At 49.8% G+C, this 19,315-nt stretch overlaps 1 protein-coding gene across 4 annotated transcripts in view; it reads left to right on the forward strand.

Annotated features, from left to right (window-relative positions):
* The window catches only part of PPFIBP2 (PPFIA binding protein 2), a 169,750-nt gene extending 152,944 nt beyond the window's left edge, over positions 1-16,806 (forward strand). For 2 of the 4 annotated variants that reach the window (XM_055143371.1, XM_055143372.1), the window contains exons 15-26: positions 792-930; positions 2,316-2,457; positions 3,074-3,202; positions 7,173-7,323; positions 7,521-7,632; positions 8,032-8,120; positions 8,386-8,508; positions 10,403-10,528; positions 11,147-11,335; positions 12,721-12,897; positions 15,047-15,112; positions 16,144-16,805. In XM_055143371.1, coding sequence (XP_054999346.1) covers positions 792-930; positions 2,316-2,457; positions 3,074-3,202; positions 7,173-7,323; positions 7,521-7,632; positions 8,032-8,120; positions 8,386-8,508; positions 10,403-10,528; positions 11,147-11,335; positions 12,721-12,897; positions 15,047-15,112; positions 16,144-16,215 — 1,515 coding nt within the window. In that variant the 3' untranslated portion in view covers positions 16,216-16,805. Of the gene's footprint in view, positions 1-791; positions 931-1,884; positions 1,918-2,315; positions 2,458-3,073; positions 3,203-7,172; positions 7,324-7,520; positions 7,633-8,031; positions 8,121-8,385; positions 8,509-10,402; positions 10,529-11,146; positions 11,336-12,720; positions 12,898-15,046; positions 15,113-16,143 lie in introns of all 4 variants that reach the window. The other 2 variants (XM_055143370.1, XM_055143373.1) reach the window with 2 other exon arrangements.
* The last annotated feature ends 2,509 nt before the right edge of the window (positions 16,807-19,315 follow it).

Here is a 19,315-nt window from a genome sequence, read left to right on the forward strand (position 1 = left end):
AAAGTATTTTGTTAAGTGAAATGAGTCAGAAAGAAAGAGACAGACATAGAAAGATTGCTCTCATCTGGGGAATATAAAATAACAGAGTGGGATACTAACTTCCAAGAGTTGTAGAGATAAGGACCAAAAGTTCTGCCCCACAACTTAAAAACAGCTCAATTCTTTCCCCCTTTTAACGAACTCATTTCTTTGCAACTCAGCTTACGGTTAGGGTCCCAGCACAAGGTTAGATTCCATTGCCTGGGTCCTGAACCTCATGAAGATTATGCTCCTAGCGTGGAGCCCTGGGCCCTTGCTTAGCATTTCCCCTTTGCTTTACCTTAACCTGATGTTTTTCAAGGTAACTAATATCATACTATTCATATAATTATTACTAGATCAATAGTAAATATAATTATTCATAGATGTTATTGTAGACATATTATAAAGCAATCGTATAGCTTGTATCTGAATTCTAGTTTATAGATTCAAGGCTCTCGAAGGTCATTTATAACTGTTAATTCATGAGCCTCTTGTCCAAAGATGACAAGATGTCTTTCATTTTTAAGACATTTGCTCTCCTGCTTGGTCAGTTGCTGTCATCCCTGGATTTGGCTTGACTGGGTGCCTATGTCACTGTGTGGTGTTGGGCAGATTGCTTCTTCAGTCCCTTTGCCAGGCACAGTCTAAATGATCTCAGAGGGGCCTCTGAGTCGACCTAAGTGCTCTCAGGGAGCAGAAATTCATTTCCTCATCTGTGAAGCTCCTAGTGGTGAAGTCTGACTCTTCCTCTCCTTTTCTCTCTCTAATAGGATGGCCCTTTCCTGGCCGAGCACAAATATCCCACATTACCTGGGAAGCACTCAGGAGCCGTGCCCAACGGAGAGGCCGCTCAGTCTCCACCCGCCTCGGCCCAGCAGGATCCCAGCGGAAGCAGCTTGCTGAGACTGAGTGAGTGGCCAGCCCTTGGTCTTGCGGCCCCTGGAACAGCAGCAGCCTTGGCACTTTGGATTATCACACAGCAGCCCTGTACCAACGCTGCAGCCTGCAACTGGAGACTGGTGTGGGAGTGTGGATGGGCAAACCCTGCCTCAGGTGGCCCCTGCTTCCACAGGGACTGATGGCTCTCGGGCTGGGCATGCTGTCCCTCGGCAAACACTTCAAGCACCTCAGAAAACTAGGGTTTATACACCGCTTCCTGACAGCTGCAGTTCCTCCACCCCCATTTTCCTCCTTTTTTTGTTCCTCCTATCTTGAACCCTTTCAATTCTTCCAGAAGATCCCTCCCCCCTCCCCTAACATACACACTTTCATTCTTTATACACCACACACACACACACACACACACACACACACACACGCACACACGCACACACACAGACAAGTAGCAGACATTCTGGTCCTGACAGAGCTCTCCTTACCTCTGACTCTGTCCCTGACTATTCCTGGGCCAGCCCCCGTGTTGCCTTTTCCCTTTGGTCAGCTCTGCCTTTGGAACTCCGGATAAGGTTTTGAATAAATGTGTCTAAGTGACCCTCAGGCAGCCCCCACTTCAGCTTCGGATCATACTCATCAGAGCTAAGTGGGCTCTGGCACCACGCAGTGTCACATGACCTTCCTCTTTCCTGGTCTCACCCTGACCATAACTGCCCCAGCCTGCCAGGAAGCGGCTCCAGGAGACCTTGGTCCCCGGGTGTGGGGCCTCCTTTCACGGTGCTAACCCTGTGGACTCCATTACCATTCACCTGGCCCGTCCTTGCAGGATTATTTTCTTTCGGTTTGAGTTTTTCTCCCTTGCTCGATGACTCTCTTGTTTATTTCTTTGCTTCCCTATAACTCTGTTGGGCTGGACTTTGGCCTCTCTTGCTTCTTCATGTGGCTTCTCTGCTTCTTGGTTGGCTGGAGACCGTGGCCGGAGTGTCAGTGCCCCCGTATTAGGTACTGTACCCTTCCAGGTGAGGTGGAGAGTGAGAATGCCTTTGTGTCCCCTCCCCACACCCGCCCCCGACCTCAAACATTCCTCCAGGGCCTCCTCCTGTCTTGATTCCAGCATCTCCCTTGGAGAAAAGAAAGCAGACTCCTTGTGGGAGTTGTCTTGCGAGTACTTAGACCCAAAATCCATGGAATTTGGAGACATTCACTGCCCCAAATTTGGGAGGTTAAGTTCACTAATTCTTGAAAAATGTCTCTGAGCACGTTGGGGTCTTGGGTCTTAATGTAAATTTCTGTCTTGAGGAAAGAACTAAACTGTCACTGAAGGAAGACCAAGGTCTGGGGGAGAAGGTTCTCAAAGGTCAATTCCCTACTTTCATATTGTTGCCTTCTTTCAATCTCAGGAGACACGGAAAGTGGCTGGGATGACAGTGCCACAGCCAATGACCTCTCATCCACATCATCTGGCACTGAGTCGGGCCCCCAATCTCCTCTGACACCAGATGCTAAACGGAGCCCCAAAGGCATCAAGAAAATCTGGGGAAAGTAAGTTGTTGGTGGAAATCCTGATTATGCTATTTTGGATTCCTATCCTTCTTGACTGGGCAAATCTACCTAAACCCTGTTGGTGTTAGAAGAGTAGTAAAACCAGCCATTAATGGCTTGAAGAGTTTGGGTGATTCTTCAGGGCCTAAAGAAGAACTAGGAAATGTATTCATCAAACCCAGCCCATTGCCCTATGTTTCATTTAGTTTAGGCCACTGTCCACCCCCCACACCCTGAGCATATCCTCTGTGGCTCACACCATACACGCTTTGGGAAACACACATGGATGAGATTCGATTCTGTCTTCTCAGGGTTCAGCCTGAAAGCACTGAAGCTGAGGACTTGCTTCCCTTGCTGACCCAGTGGGTAGATGAAGCAGAAACTGCCCAGTTCCTTCCTTTCCCTACCCACTCCCAGGAAGTGACCCATAATCTAGAGGCAGGATTAGAAGATTTGGGTCTGGCCTTAAAGCACCTTGGGGCATGGTCCTTGGCCTCTGGGGAGGCTCCGAGTGGCAGTGCCAGTCTGCATTGTGGTTTTGGCTGGTGTGGTCTATAGGAAGGGGTGTCATGGACTCCAGGCTTCCTGATTGTTCCTTGGCCTTCTCTTCACACAGAATCCGAAGAACTCAGTCAGGAAATTTCAACACTGATGCACCTGGGATGGCAGAGTTTCGACGAGGTGGGCTCCGGGCAACTGCAGGGCCAAGACTCTCAAGGACCAGAGACCCCAAGGGTCAGAAAAGGTAAGCCCCCCCTCCAGTACATCTGCAGAGAACTGTGTGAAGTCCTGGGTGGGGTGAGGATGGGCATTGGATATCCCAGAGAGAAAGTCAGGGACCACGAGTGCAGAATTCACTACTTTGTATTTGGCATGAGCAGACATTGCTTGTGTTTATAGGTGCACTGAGGTAAAGACAGGTGGCTGGGGTGAGAGGCGGCCCACTGCCTTGTCATTGACCTCAGCAGCTCTGCACATCCTAATCCACTCTTGGCCATGTCTTTGTGTGCTAGACAGAGCAGCTCGAGTGCAGCCCTTCAGAGCATTCTGGAATCATAGACCCGAGTTTGATCTCAGTAAACTATGTTTAAATCAGTCAGTTGCTTCCTAACAGGGTACTGTAAACCGTTACAAAACCTCTGTGCCTCAGTTGTCATTTGTGAAGTAGGGAATCAGCTGATGAAGACAGCATGGAAGCATCTGCCATCTGCGCTACCCTCAACTCAAGGGCCAGCTTCTTTCAGGGTGTCAGGGAAAAGGTCTCACTTGCCTCTAAGGCAAGCCTGTCTTCCACAAAGACCTCTGTGGAAGGTGCAGTGGGCCCTCATGCTTTGCAAAACATTGTGTGCACTTGTCAAGGGATCAGTAAGGGAACTTTCTCATGACTGTTCCCATGATGCCCTAAAAATATATTTCTTTAAGTTTAGTTTTTCACAGCTGGAGAGATAGGATACAGCAGGTAGGGTGTTTGCTTTGTATGTGGCCAACATGGGTTTGATATCGCAGACCGCTTATGGTATCCCAAGTCTTGCCAGGTGATTCCTGAGCACAGAGCCGGAGTAAGCCCTGTTGAGATTACTTACTATGCCAGGTACAGTGAGTAACTGAGTAAGGGGGCATGATTCAGATTAATCCTCAGGAACAACATGGACCAGATCAGACAGGAGAAGAATATTTCCCTATAGTGTCATATTGTTAGCACCCTAGGGGTGCACTTGGATGGAATACAAACATCTTGAGCCCACCCCACTGCCTTTGGGGTTCTCAACTTTTCTAGTCACTACTCCTGTGTACTAGACACCAGTGCCTTTCAGATGCTTTGTTGCACTGTCTGAGCATCTGCAGATGGCAGCCAAGAAAAGCCTTCATTTCTCTTAAGCAGAAAATTCAATAGAATCTTATGCTAATGTCCCTTGGTAGTTATAATTTATAGACATTTAGTTGCAGACTTAAAACCAATATTCCTGTAGGGAAAGCAGTCTGTTTCTGGAACTATTTGGACCCAATTCCCTTTTTTCCAATTAAGTAATGGCTTTAAAATAGAATAATTGGTGAGGCTGTGGGCTTGATTCCCTACCCTGCAAAAAATAAATAAAATATAATATTAGACAATGTTATTTCATAAAACTTCTTTTCTAAGGTTATGAAAGGATGAACTTGGTCTTTTTCCCTGTGTCCTCCTGATGTGCATTGCAGTTGGCCCTACTGTAGCAATGGCTAATCACAGGCTCAACCTTGCCAGCATTGTTTGCAGTTTTTCTTGTTTAAACTTCTCTGGTTTATAGACCTCAAACCCAAATATTTTGGAGGGCAGCGCTGATGGGATTTGGGGGACCATGTGGTTCAGGTGGTCAAACCTGAGCCTCTCACATGAGTTTCATCACTTTGAATCATCTGCCCAACCACCATTACCACATTTTTACTGATAATTTAATTTGTCATTTTAATTCTTTTGGGAATTGTCTCTATTTTTTTGCCCAATTTTATTTAGTTGTTAATTTCTTTTATTAGTTATCCAATATCTTTATCGATTTCTATCTATTCTCTTTTAAAACTGCTCTAATAAGATAGTAGATAAGTTATTGTTTATTAGATTTGTTTGCAGAATTTTACTTTGAAAAACAGAGTTTTTGACTTATGTAATAGTGAAGTTTGTTCATTTTTCCTTTGTGATTTCTTTGCTGTTTTGTTTGAATCAACCTTGTTTTAATAGAAGATGTAGGCTTATTAGTGAATTAAGAAGCACAAGTCCATAAGTACCTAACACAAAGATGAAAGTAAAAGAGTACTATACATATCTTACAGTTTATAAATGAAAATATTTCAGATTTTATTGTTTTCAATTTAATTGAATTTGCATTTAAAAAACTGTTCATTTTGGGGGGCTAGAGCAATAGCATAGCAGGTAGGGCATTTGCCTTGCACGCGACTGACCCGGGTTCAATTCCCAGCATCCCATATGGTCCCCTCAGCACCACCAGAAGTAATTCCTGAGTACAAAGCCAGGAGGTAACTCCTGTGCATTGCCGGGTGTGACCCAAGAAGTAAAAAAAAAAAATCCTGTTCATTTTGGCTGTGCCTTAGACTTTACACCTACAAGGCATGTGCTCCAACACTCATCCACGTATCTGAACAAATTTGTTTTCTCATCCTAAGTAAAATTTGCTTTGCTCCTAATTCAGGTTTTCCATATTCAAATTTTAATAAATACTTAAAGAGAACTCCCACTGAATTATGCAAGATCCAGGTGACTCAAATCTAGATCTCTGCTTATCTATAACCAGTTGCATCCCAGGCTCCAGACTCCGAGTGACCAGCACCACAGAGCACTGTGGGGCTTTCTTGTCATTCTGATCCACTAGTCTTCTATAGTCCTTAAATCCCCATTTATTTGTAAAAATGAATATAAAGTTGCTGCATCAACCTTTCTTCTCCCCCAAAGACTCTAATGTGGTTTTGGATGTGTCGATGTAGTCACACTTTTAAATGAAAAATTCTCATCCTTAAGACTGGTGGCTTTGTAACAGCTGGTCATCCTGGCTCGGAACATGACTAGACTCTTCACTTATTCATGACTTTTTTCATGTTGCTCAGCTGCAGTATTGTACTTACCCAGCCTTCCATGTCTCCTCCCATAACCCCACCACCCCCACGAGCTACAAAGCACCCACCTACCCCTTGTATGCAGCACATAGATATTTTTATATTTGGGATTAATAATAATGAGATTCAAGGTTATTTTTATAAATGTTAATGTTTTGCATTTGCAATAATTAATATTTTAAAATATTAATGTCTTTGCAGTGATAGTATTTTGAAAATAGTGAATTGCGTGTGCCTGAGAAGCAAATATAAGATGTGCATATCTGCCTCTTGTAACTAGCCACTTTGCTGAGGTTTTTAGGGATTACTTGATAGACAGAGAAGTCATCAGGAAAGAATAACTTTCACATTTTTTCTAGCCTGTTAATGGCAAGTCTTTTATTCTTGGAGCTGCTACATGCTCCTGGGAATGGCAGATTTTATTATTTTTTTTAATTTATTTATTTTTTAATTAGTGAATCATCGTGAGGGTACAGTGACAGATTTACATATTTTCATGCTTGTGTTTCCCTCATACAATGTTCAAGAGCCCATGAACAGTGTCCATTCTCCACCACCAATGAACCCAGTATCCCTCCCACCCCCCAATCCCATCACCCCTAACCTCACCCCACCTCTGTGGCAGGGCATTCACTTTTGTTCTCTCTCTCCTTTTGGGTGTTGTGGTTTGCAATAAAGGTATTGAGTGGCCATCGTGTTCAGTCTCTAGTTTACTTTCAGCACGCATCTCCCTTCCTAATCGGGATCTCCATCCACATTTTAATTGGTATTCCCTTCTCTATCTGAGCTGCCTTTCCCCCCAGCCTGTGAAGCCAGCTTCCAAGCCATGGAGCCAACCTCCTGGTACTTATGGCAGATTTTTAAATCAGCCTAGGTGTTACCATAGTGAATTTGGGCTTCTACCCCAAATGAGTGTGTTAGAGTGGACTTTTGTTCTACTGGATCCCATTATTTGGAGTGTGTGTTGTTTGTTTGTTTGTGTGTGTGTGTGTGTGTGTGTGTGTGTGTGTGTGTTAGTTATGTAAGGGTTCCCTTACTGCTAAGCCTCTGTGGTTCAGATGGAGCCTTGGCGCTCCTTCTAACCGGGATGTTCTACTTCTCTGTGTTCCCAGTGATGCCAACGCCCCATTTGCCCAGTGGAGCACAGAGCGAGTGTGTGCCTGGCTGGAGGACTTTGGTCTCAGTCAGTATGTGATCTTTGCCAGGCAGTGGGTGACTTCTGGGCACACTTTACTGACAGCTACTCCTCAGGACATGGAAAAGGTAAGGACTGGGTTCTGGATGAGGAGGTGCCATTTCTTTGGGCCCATGCCAGCACCTTTCTGCACACGGCAGGGGAGAAGGGACCGGGTCACCAAGATTCCCTCTCTCACTGCCTGCCTCGCTCCACCCAGACACATTCTTCCGAGGGTCAAGCTGCAGACTGAAATTTCACTTCTGTCTTTGTCTCTCAAATTCAGGAGCTGGGAATCAAACACCCTCTTCACAGGAAGAAGCTGGTTTTGGCAGTGAAAGCAATCAACACCAAGCAGGAAGAGAAATCGGCACTGCTAGATCACATCTGGGTGACACGTAAGGACAAGGAATTGTGTGTTGCGTTTCTGGTCACTCCGAAGGGCAATGGTTTCCCTGTGAATGACTCTGGAAGACAGTTGTCACTATGGGAAAGGCAGGTGGATCACTGAATCCTAAGGGAATATAGCTAGAACTTAAATTGATTATGGAGGCTGGAGACAGCCCAGAGCTGGGGGGTGAGGGGGCATGCTGTGTAGGAGGCCTGGATCCACCACAGCCCCACGGAATCTCTAGCTGAAGCCCTAGCTGAAGTGGCCCCTAAGCATTGCTTAGTATGACCCCAAAGAAACAGAAAAGTAGATAATTGGATGTTGCTTTAAAAAATGTATTTAGTTCTGCATCCATAGTCTTCGTTTTTCCTGAGTTTGAGCACACCCATTTTTCTGTTCCTGTTAGGTTGGCTTGATGATATTGGCTTACCCCAGTACAAAGACCAGTTTCATGAATCCAGAGTTGATGGACGTATGCTGCAATACCTAACTGTGGTGAGGATCTTCCCTGTCTCCTTCTCATGAGCACTCAGGGGAGGCATGAGGGTTCAACTTGGTTCCGCCTTCTCCCTCATAGCCTTACACATAAGTATCACTGGTCACCTAAGAAGTTCCAGACTTTGCCAGTAGCAAAGTATGCTACTGAGGTGTCCGTGGGTCCCTTTTGGGGTATGAGGGACTTGTCTATGAGCGAATAATCTTGGGGATCTTTCGTTAGGTTAGAGACTCAAGTTTGTCCACCCAAACTTTCCTTTTCCAGAATGATCTACTCTTCTTAAAAGTCACCAGCCAACTACACCATCTCAGCATCAAATGTGCCATTCACGTGCTACATGTCAACAAGTTCAATCCACACTGCCTGCACCGGCGACCAGCTGATGAGGTGAGGACAGGGCACTGTCAAGCTGAGGTGCCCCAAGCTATGACCCCTGTCAGACTGTGTGTAAGGAAGTGAGAGGCCATCTCTACACAATGACTGCATCTCGGACCACAGTACTTGCGATTCTTTCTTCTGCTTATGCTCCATGGCCACCCAACAGCCTTGTCTGCACGTGTGACCCCAAAAGCCTTTTGTGATGAACCAGAGAGCAGAAGCAGCAAGGCTTCCAAAATCACCATGATTCAGGGAGATGAGGGGCGGGTACACACGAGAAGAAGAAAGTAGAGAGATGTTTTAGTGTCATTGAGCAAAGGAGAAAACTCTATAAATAGAACTTAATTGACTCTAGTTATTTAATTGACCTCTAGTCCCAGCTACACAGAGAGCCCATGACTAGGTTTTGATGCAGAAGAAATAATGTCATAAATATAATGACCCAATTCTGGAGAAGCCCAAGGGATATTTCAAGAACATTGAGTTCTTGTTGGGTGCCAAAAGGATTGTCATTGTCCTGTTTTATTATATGCCCGCGGGCCAAATTTAGATGGACATCTTTCTTTCACCCTTCCCATTCTTGCTGGGATATCCGGGGACACCAGATTTCCTGTGGTGCTTCTCAGGCATGCAAACTTGTGGCACAAGGGATCACCTTGTCCGTATGAAGCAGTGTTCGGGTCACGATCTCACACCCACAGGTGCTCTACTGCTGTACCACTTCCCAGGGCCCTACATGAACTTTTTTGTTTAACTGATGTAACATGGCTTATAGCAGTGTTATTGTTTATGGTTTACCAAAGGCCCTCAAACCTATTGAGTCCACTGCCTCCTTTCCAGAAAAAAAAAACCCACAAATTCCTCTTGGCACCACCCTAGCTAATACAGAAAGCTTCCCCATTCCCACCTTGATTGTGCCTTTCAAGGAACTTCCCACGTTAAGCACACAAAGCTCTTGCACCACTCTAACCACCAAATTAACATCATTTTTTTTTGTTTGTTTGTTTGGGGGCCACACCTGGCAATGCTCAGGGGTTACTTCTGGCTCTGCACTCTGGGGTGCCTCCTGGCTCTGCACTCAGGAATTACTCCTGGCACTGCACAAAGGACCATGTAGGTTGCCAGGGTCAAACCCAGGTCAGCTGCATGCAAGGAAAGCTCTCTACCCACCCTACTGTCTCTCCAGCCCTCCCAAATTAACATTTTTTTGCCATTTAATTTTATTTATTTATATCTTCCAATTTTCCCCTTACATGTTACATAGACAGTGTGGTTTACAAAGTCGTTCATGATGATTTGTTACGGCATTCAATATTCCAACACTAATCCCACCACCGTTACACCTTCCCTCCACCATTGTCTCCACCAAATTAACATCATGATGCTGTTAAGAGTAATCCTGTTTCCTGAAGGATTAAAAATTTGTATCTCTGCCTTTCATCACCTGTTGTCTCCCTGTTCACCAAGTATGTGCTCCTTCTGGAAGTCAGCAGGGTGCTGGGCATTTTAAAAACCGAGATGCCATTTGTGGGCACTTAAATTTAAGCAGCTTAACTGCACTGTCCTAAAACATTTGGCCACACCAAAAGGATCTTTGGCTTATAAACTACTTAACTTCTCATTGAGCTTTTATAATGTATTTTATTAGTTATGAAGTTAACCAGGGAATTACGGATCCTACTGGAGTCTGGAATAAGATGAGAAGGTAGAAATTTCTGAAAAATTTCATGACAGCTCTAGTTCTTGGAAACTGGGATGGCTCTTAGATTGGTCTGACTGTTGGGTCACTAGGTGTGAGGGTTTCATTCTGGAAAGACTCTGGGGCCAGCTTTTTACCAGGGTCCACAGTGGACAATAGTAGGACCCATTAGATCTAACTTTTCCTCTCTCCTCTCTCTCACAGAGCAACCTTTCTCCCTCAGAAGTTGTGCAATGGTCCAACCACAGGGTGATGGAGTGGCTGAGATCTGTGGACCTGGCCGAATATGCCCCCAACCTTCGTGGGAGTGGTGTGCATGGAGGTCTCATTGTGAGTGGCTCTTTCTAACAGTCACCCACCTTGGTCGGTACTGGAAACTATTTTTACTTAAAGCCTGGATATAAATATGAATTTTGTGGTTTTTTAAAAAGTAGTGATACTTTCATCTGAAACTCTTCATCATTCACATCCTATGGGAGGTATTTTGATAATTTGTGGCCTAGAATTAACATAGCTCATGGAAACAAGGCAGCTTCAGGAAGGACTTCCTTAGCCCCAGAGAGGGAGAATTCCGAGATACAGGTGTTTCATGAGAAGCAACCCTGCCTCCTCTGAGAGGAACATGGGGGTCAAGGAAGGGAAGGGAAGACCCCCACTGAAACATAATCTTTCTGCTTGCCACAACTGACCCAGTATGGTCACTCATTTGTCAAATGGAAAAATCAAAAGTAAATGAAATGGAGGTGGCTCTGATCCCATCCCATCCACTGTGGGCCCGAGAGACTGCCTTACGCAGAGGCCACGGTTCTGTCCTGGTCTGTGAGACTGAAGTGGTCAGTCAACACAAATGGCAGTGTCTGCTCAGAGCAGGGAGAGGATTGTGGGACACAGGACCAGAGAGGCAGCATCAGATCCTGAGGCATCTGTGTTCCTCATGTGCTTTCTCAGATTCTGGAGTCCCGCTTCACTGGGGACACCCTGGCTATGCTCCTCAACATCCCACCACAAAAGACGTTGCTCAGACGTCACCTAACCACCAAATTCAACGCCCTGATTGGGCCCGAGGCTGAACAGGAAAAGCGAGAGAAAATGTCCTCACCTGCTTATACACCACTGACCACCACAGCCAAAGTTCGGGTGAGTTGCCAGAGCCTTTCTGGAGGGGCCCCAGGGAACTATCCTCTGATGCTGGCTTGGGGCACCCCTTAGGATCTACCCCTCTGGCCCTTGGATTGAGCAGCATGACTAACCCCACCAGTGGCTCCAGCCTGGGGATTCTGCTTGGAAGCTTGGTCTGTCACTGAGTTTTAGGCTAGTGCCCAGCCAATTTCAGCACCCAAATGAAGAGCATGTGGGTCTCCTTACACAGTAATTCTGTGCAGGCAAGTTGGAACTTGTTGCCTCCTATTCAACACTGTCTTGAAAAGCAGATGAGTTTCCAAGTCTGGGTTCCCTTCAGTCAGGCCCTTCTGCATGCCACAGTGCCATGGGGTCTTGGTCAGAGTTGTCCTGGCAACACAGGGACAGTCCGACGGTCATCTGCTCTGCTTGGCCATGTGTCATGGAGGTGACCAGTGCACAGTTGTCCATGCATGTTAAGGCTTTCCACCGTCAGTGCTCAGCACTGCTCATTGGTGCATGCTGAATGCCACAAAGCCCATCCCATCTGCCTGGCCACACCCCCAGCATCCCCAGACTGCACACCAGACCACTTTCTGGAGCCAGGACGGCCTGTGTCCTGCCTCAGTGGTGATATCTGGGGTCCCGCTACGAACTGTGCACAGACCTGAGGCACCCAACGAAGGTGTGCCTCGGTGGGATAGTCCAGAACTGTGTTGGACAGTGCCAGGGAGAGAAGGAATGACTTGGCTGGACAGACAGGACAAGAGTCAAGGCACTTGCCTTGTACACAGCTGACCCCAGTTCACTTCCGGCATCCCATATGACCCCCTGAGCTCTGCCAGGAGTGTCCCAGGAGGAAGCCTTGAGCACCACCGGGTATGATTCAAGAGAAAAAAAAATTCGGAGGCTGGGAGTGGGGAGGAACTGTCTGAGTGATTTCTTGGAGAGACGAGGTGGGGACTGTGCCCTTGCGTGGTGTCAGTTGCTGGGTGTTGAGGCGAGTGCAGCAGTCTGAGAGGAACAGCTCTCTTTGTTCGGGTTCACTTCTCTCCTGGTCTTTCCCTGCATAGAAATTTCTAATAGGAGCCCTGTTTAGTTTCTTTTGGAGGGGGTGAAGCCTGGCAGTGAGTGGGTGGGTGGGGTGAGAGGTTTACTCCCAGCTTAGTGCTTGGGACTTACTACTGGCTGTATATGAGGGGCCATGTGATACCAGGGATTGAACTCAGGGCTCCCACATGCAAAACACAGGCTCCAGCCCTTTGAGCACCACTTCCTGCCCCCATCTCATGTTAAGAGCTTTTCCAGAAGCAGTTTGCATTATTTCTCTCCTTTTGGACCTGTGTTTAAGTATCCTGTTAATTGTTTCCGATAATCTCATAATCTTGCCTTTACTGTTTTAGCCGAGGAAACTGGGATTCTCACATTTTGGAAATATAAGAAAAAAGAAGTTTGATGAATCAACTGATTACATCTGCCCCATGGAGTCCAGCGACAGTGCCGGGGACAGTCATGGGGTCTACAGTGGCTACCGGGGCCTCAACTCCCTTGATTCCCCAGAACTGGATGGGCTGGACCAGGTGGGACAGATTAGCTGATGCCCTTGTCACCTGCCCTCACTGTGCCCCACCCTGAGAGCTCCCAGTAACTCTGCGTGTGTCACCTTCTCACTGCACCTCACCCCTGCACCTGTGCATGGCTCGCAGGAAACATTCCAGCAGTGGCGCATCCTGGGCCTTCTCCCTTCAAACCCCGAGGGTGGCCAGGTCGTGGCATTGCAGGTTTGGGCGCCGCATCTTTGCTAAGGTTGCTGGCGCCTTTGGGGGACTATTTGCCAAAATTGGACTCAGGAAGAAGATGCTTGTACATTGTTAGCAGGTGTTTGCTGTTGATCTTCAGCACCAGAGAAACACATGAACTTGGACCCAGGTCCGGAGAACATGGACAATCCCAGGGAGCTTGGACCATAGGTCCCCTCCACTGCACTTCAGTTGAGGGCCAAGCTGAAGTGCCTTAAGCTTTTGGCCACAGCCTGGGCCGAGAGGGGCTGGACCACAGTGAGGAGGTCTGCGTCACTGCCAGTGTAACCGTGTCGTGCCTTACCACAGAGGTGGTCGCTTCTTTCTCGTAATAAAAACAGTATTTATGTAGAAAACGAAACAGTGCAGCCTCTCTTTCACCGTGGCGGGGAAGAGCATCGGGCCCATCTGGAGAAGGAGCCCTGTTCATTGTCCAGCTTGAGAGCCAAGGGCGTGGAGCCAGGTCCCGGGCCAGTGCCCACTGAGGATCTACCAAGCAGATGATGGGGTGAAGCAAGGAGGGACCCTGTCTCCATCAGAGCAGGTCTCGGCTTCGCCTTCAGACCACACCTCCCCCTGGAAGCCCAGGGGACCCTGTGCCCTTTGCATAGCCTGTCAGCCTTACCTGTCAGTCAAGAGGCCCCAGAGGTTGGTGGTAGCAGTGGCAGGAACCACCCTGTGATGGGGTTCAAGGGCAGATAAGAGGGTGGTATTACTGGAAGGGCCCTCTACCCCGTCATGGGTCTGGCCAGCCTCTCTGTTCCCCGCTGCGACAGGATTTGGTCACTCTGTCCTGACAGAGCTGGAACAGACCTGTCCTTTGGTTTTGGCCGCTGACTCACTGATAATGATCTTCCCATGAGGCCTGGGCTGGCTGAGGATGAAGGGACACATATCTCGCCAGCGTGGGCTCCTGGCAAGATTCCAGTTTGCCCAGAGCTGCTCTGGGCTCCACTGAGTCTAGAGCCTCATCAGCAGAAGCCTCTCAGCTGTATGGAAACTCTCCGAAGGCTGGGGCAGCGCCTGAAGATTCAAGGAAGCCTCTGGGGTTCGGTCCCTGACAGGGCCCATGCCAAGACATGCTCCTTAAAGTACCGGCAGCCTCAGGAAGTCTTGTCGGCCGAGGTTACGGCCTCCCTCAAGTCCAGTCAGTGGTAGACTGGCTGCTGGCTGACAGGCTGGGGTTTGAGCTGAGTCCCGGGGAACACAGAGTGGCAGAGGCTGCTGGGGGCCGAGAGCCGCACAGGGCAGGCTTTGTGGCCGGTTCTGCCCCACATTTCTTCCCAGACAGAGACAGAGACTCTGCATGCGCCTGTTTTCACACCTGCATGGAATTTCCGTGTTGCTAATTCTCCGCCCAGTCTCTGACAAGGCCATCCCTTTTGCTCTCCTCTACTTCCCACCAAGACAGAAGTTTATACTGGAGGCTTCAAATCTACACTAACATGGTTGCGGGAAGGAGCGGGCAGCTTTGAGGGGAAGGGGAGGCCCTGTTGGCCTAGATGCCCCACCAGCTACTCGCTGAGGGCACCCGGATGGCCATCAGAACTGATGGGAGCATCTCAGTGTCTGGGGGCCCGTTGGTGCCGTTGACTGTCAGTGCACTTGGCACCTGAAGTCCTATAATCCCTGTCGCTCCTGACTCCTGGAAGTGTCTGGAGCACCGGGCACGTGCAGAAGAGCTTCGGGCCAACCTTGCCCATCCTGCTGCCGGGAACCCTCAGTGCAGGTGCCGGGCTGGGCTCAGGATAGCACGTGCCTGACCTCCTACACAGCTGGGGGTGCAACCCCCACCCCATCACAAGACCTCGCCGCCTGCTCCTTACCCGCTCCCCCAGCCACATGCCTGAGTGGGCCCCGACATGCATGGCCTCGCTGCGTGTCTGAGCGCTGTCCACGTGTGCTGACCCAGTTGCTGCCCATTTTCCAGATGGCCCCTTCGGAAGGTGCTGTGCTGCAGATAGGGCTGCTCTCCCAAGACATTCATCGCCTCACGGTAGGACTCCGACCCCCTCCCTCCAGCCACACGGGGCTCAAGAGGCCCTGGAAGCTTGATGTGGGGGTGTCCCCAGCCCAGGACAGGGCCTGGCTCCATGTCTGAAGCCTGAGTCGCAACACCTGCTGGGGGGAAGAGCCGAGGCAGGGGCTGGGGACAGCACCTAGGCTTGCGGATGTGGCTGCGGGACCGAGAACTGTAAGGGCAATGGGAAGAGTCATCGTCCTGAGGTTTAGCGCATGAGACCTCGGGGCCCTGTCTCAGGCGACAAGACTCGAAGCAACTCCTGGCCCCCAAACCCAGTGGGCTTTGCTCTGCCTTCCCTGCCCACAAGACATTTTCCTCACTTCCTGAGTAATGCTGGCATGCAAGCACCTCTGCAGGTCCACAAGGCAAACTGCCAGGGACAGGCCGGGAGGTCTTGGGGAGAGAAGGTGCCCCAGGCCAAGCCCCAGCTCTGAGCCCCTGGGCTGGCCATGTTCACTCAGCCTTGGCTGAGATACTTGTGAAGCAGGCTTAGCAGTATCTCACTCAAATGGCCAGAGGCCGACAAGGGCCACAAGGAAAGACCAGCATGAAGAAAATTCTCCACCTTTCAGGGACTATTAGTTCCTGGGCTATAGCCAGCGTCTGTAACGAACATGTCCACACTAGACCGCCATTACCCTTCACTTGTTGGTCCACTGAGACACATTCAGAAGAATGTTTGTCCCAGTGAAAAGCAGAGACTCCTTGAATTCAGATGGAATCATGTAGTCAGCTGCTGTCTCTTGATGCCCATGTTGAAAGGGACCCCCCCCAGCTTTGCCATTGTCACCTCTACTTGCCCTTTTGGCCTTGAAATAGCAACTTTGGTTTGCGAGTAGGAGCCGTTCTGTTTTGTCTCGGAGAGTCCTGCTATTGATTCTGAGCCAGTGAGCAGGGCCCCGTGAGTTTATAGGGTACGGGTGTCACCCCAAACCCTGCTGTGCACCCCACTGCTTCCCGTGTGGCCGGCCTGTTCAACTGTCCCTCCGGCTGTGTCTTTTCAGACTCTTCTGAGCCAGGACCGGCTGCTGAACGACTCTCGCCCGGCCACGTCCAACTCTGAGGACTGGAGATGACTTTTGTCATGCCTGGGAGCACAGAAGGCATGTGGGGGGTGCCCCTGAGTCTCTGCTTCAGCGGGGAGCTGGCGCACAGCCAGGCGGCCTCTCGGCCCAGGGTGCTGACAGGAGCAAAGTGGAGCTGTGGGACCGACGCCCAGGAAGTGGCTCCAGAGGCCCCACGTTTCCCACCGCCCCTGCGCTCCTCGCCGCTGCTTTTATACCTTTTGTACTTTTCTACGTGGCCTGCAGACCTTGAGGGGCGCCCGTGCGATGGTCGGCACAGACTTGATGGCTGGTGCTGTTCCGGTGACAGCTGGGAGGCACTTGTACTCAATGGAGGACTTTGCATGGATAAAGGCCCTGCTGGGGAAACAGTTCTAGAAACTTCTGACTGTTCTGTAGTAACTGAGCTGAGGGAAGCAGTAATAGGCTGCCCCCTCCTGGGCTGCTCTTGTACTATCCTCTGGCGACATGAGGAGGGAATGTAGGGTGAGAGCAAGAAAGAAGGCCCCGAGACTCCCTGCCAAGCTCTCGCCTCCCCTAGTCTATGCGTATCTGCAGCTGCACCCAAGGCTCCTGGATGTTCCCCCATATCCCAGGCCCATAGCACAGGCACCCCTAGACAGTCTCTCTCTCTCTCTCTCTCTCTCTCTCTCTCTCTCTCTCTCTCTCTCTCTCTCTCTATCTCTCTCCCTCCCTCTCTTTCTCTCTCCCTCTCTTTTCCCCTCCCTCTCTCTCTCCCTCCCTCTCTCTCCATCCCTCTCTTACCTCCCCCTTCTCTCTCCCTATGTATCTCTTGCTCTCATACATGTTGCTTTTCTCCCACCTCCCATTCCCACAGCACAGGCACCTCTAGACAGCCTCTCTCTCTCTCTCTCTCTCTCTCTGTGTCTCTCTCTCTCTCCCTTCCTCCCTCCTTTCCTCCCTCCCTCCCTCCCTCTCTTCCCTCCCCCTTCCTCTCTCTCCCTCTCCTTCTCTCTCTTTCCCTCTCTCCCACTTTCTTTCTTCCTCTCTCCCTCTCTCCCTCTCCCCCTTCTTCTCTCCCTCTCTCCCACTTTCTTTCTTCCTCTCTCCCTCTCTCCCTCTCCCCCTTCTTCTCTCCCTCTCTCCCCCTCACCTCTTTCCCCTCTCCCTCGTCCTGCATCTCAGCTAGCATGCAAAGCAGTCTTCAGATTCTCCTTCATCAGCCTCAGCCCAACTATCTGATCACCCCTCAGTGAAAGGTCTCTGTACACCCTAAATCAACACATTGCCATCACAAGCCAGATCTTCCCAGCCTATGCTCCAAACCATACCGACCTCTCCCTACCAGTCCAACCCCGAGTGATGGCCGCCTACACTCCATCTCTGTAATCGCCCTATTCAGGCCTCACTGCATTTCCCTGGCTGAATCCTACAAGATCCCTCAGCTTTCCAGGGGATCCCGTCGATGTTCCCGGTCCCAACCCTAGCAGGACCTTCTCACAGCACTATTTAACCTGGTTCCTTCTCTGCTAAGGTCACCTCAGTATTGCTTACCACAGACTGGCCTTCGAATACCCAGGACTGCAAACAAGGCCCCTCTGAGTCTCTGGCTTCATGGCCCTTCGCTGTGAGAATGTCCTCGTTGTCTCCTGGATGTGCCCCCTGCCTGCCTCCACAAGCAGCCTCTTTCAGGAGCCTTCACTGACGCTCGGGCTGCCTGCTTTTGAGCTGAGCACAGCCCACCTCTGCCTTCCCCGCTACTACACCCGGCTGCAATACCAAGTGCCCAGCACCTGCTCCAGACTCTTGAATGCACAGGAGGAAGACCTAACTCTGGTCTTCAGATTGCTCACAAGTGCCATGTTGAGACGCTCTTCAGTCCCAATTCACTGCCACCCACCCTGAAAATCCACTGTGTTGAAGAAAACAAACCAGAAGTGCCCCCCAACTACACTCAGGGCTACTGCCACCTCCAGGATCATTCCAGCACTCTTCGAGGGACAGGGCCACCCTCCCTGGGAGACGGTGGTTTGGAGGGAAGGAATTCTCATCTCTCCTAAGCAAAGCTGTGCTGAGTATTACAGATGTTCCAGTGAAGGTCTCTAAGGGCCCAGAGTCCTTTTCAATGAAGGGCTGTGTGTGCGAACTGGAAAACTTTCTTCTTGTTGTTCTATTTTATTTTGTACTGCACACACCCAGAACTATCCAGAGTTTACTCCTGCCTCTGTGCTCAGGGATGAGCCCTGGAGGTGCCGGGGAGGTGGGGTGGGTGGGGAACATATGCAGTATTACTTGAACAGGCAACAGCCACATGCATGACAGGCTCCTCACCGTCATCTCCAGTCCCAGGAACCGCAAAAACTTTCAGGAAGAGGAAACACTTAGGCTTTGAAAGAGAAATCAGATTCCCCGGATAAGCTAGACTGGAAAGACACCCCAGGCAGGTGGCCACGAAACAGCCCAGCACATCCAAAGTAGTGCCACAAGTTGAGTGTCCTGGCTTCTGCTGCACCATCATCAGTCAGGGCCGGCCGTGTGGTGGTGCTATCCTGGGTGCAGGTGGAGAATACCCAGTATCCTTGGGTTCCGACATCTGGATATCAACAGCACCTAACTGGGGAAAATCTCTCCTGCCTTCTGAATGCTCCCTGCACGGGGAGGTGGGGCACTCTTACTTGAGAAGCACTGGGTTACAGAATTCAGATCACAGGGGCAGTCTTGAAAAAGAAAAGGAGTCAAGGTCAGCTGGGTCCTCTCCAGAAAGGCCTCCCAGGCCCTGCAAGTTATCCTGGAGATAAAGGGTGGGTAGGTGGGGACTGCAGTGGGACTAGGGCAACGTTGTTAGATCTAGGGTAGGATGTGGCTCATCGTGCAGGGCCCGTAGGAGCAGCTTTCTCTAAGTAGGGACTCAGGGAGGATGCTCCAAGCATGGGGTCCATGGAGGCGAGTTCCCCTCTCTGCACCCTGCACTGGCGTCTGTGACCACCTGGTGGTGGTGGGCCACCCCGTGGGCCTTTCTCTCTTCAAACCCCCTGCCCATTCCCCTTCCCTTCCCACGCAAGTGAAACCAAATTCGATGATGCTGCCGCTCTGCCAGTGTCCCACTATCTCTTTGGTTTGTTTTGTTTTAGTTTCTGGAGTACATCCAGCA

This window comes from Sorex araneus, chromosome 6, assembly GCF_027595985.1.
Source record: "Sorex araneus isolate mSorAra2 chromosome 6, mSorAra2.pri, whole genome shotgun sequence".
In the NCBI taxonomy this organism is placed as follows: Eukaryota; Metazoa; Chordata; class Mammalia; order Eulipotyphla; family Soricidae; genus Sorex; species Sorex araneus.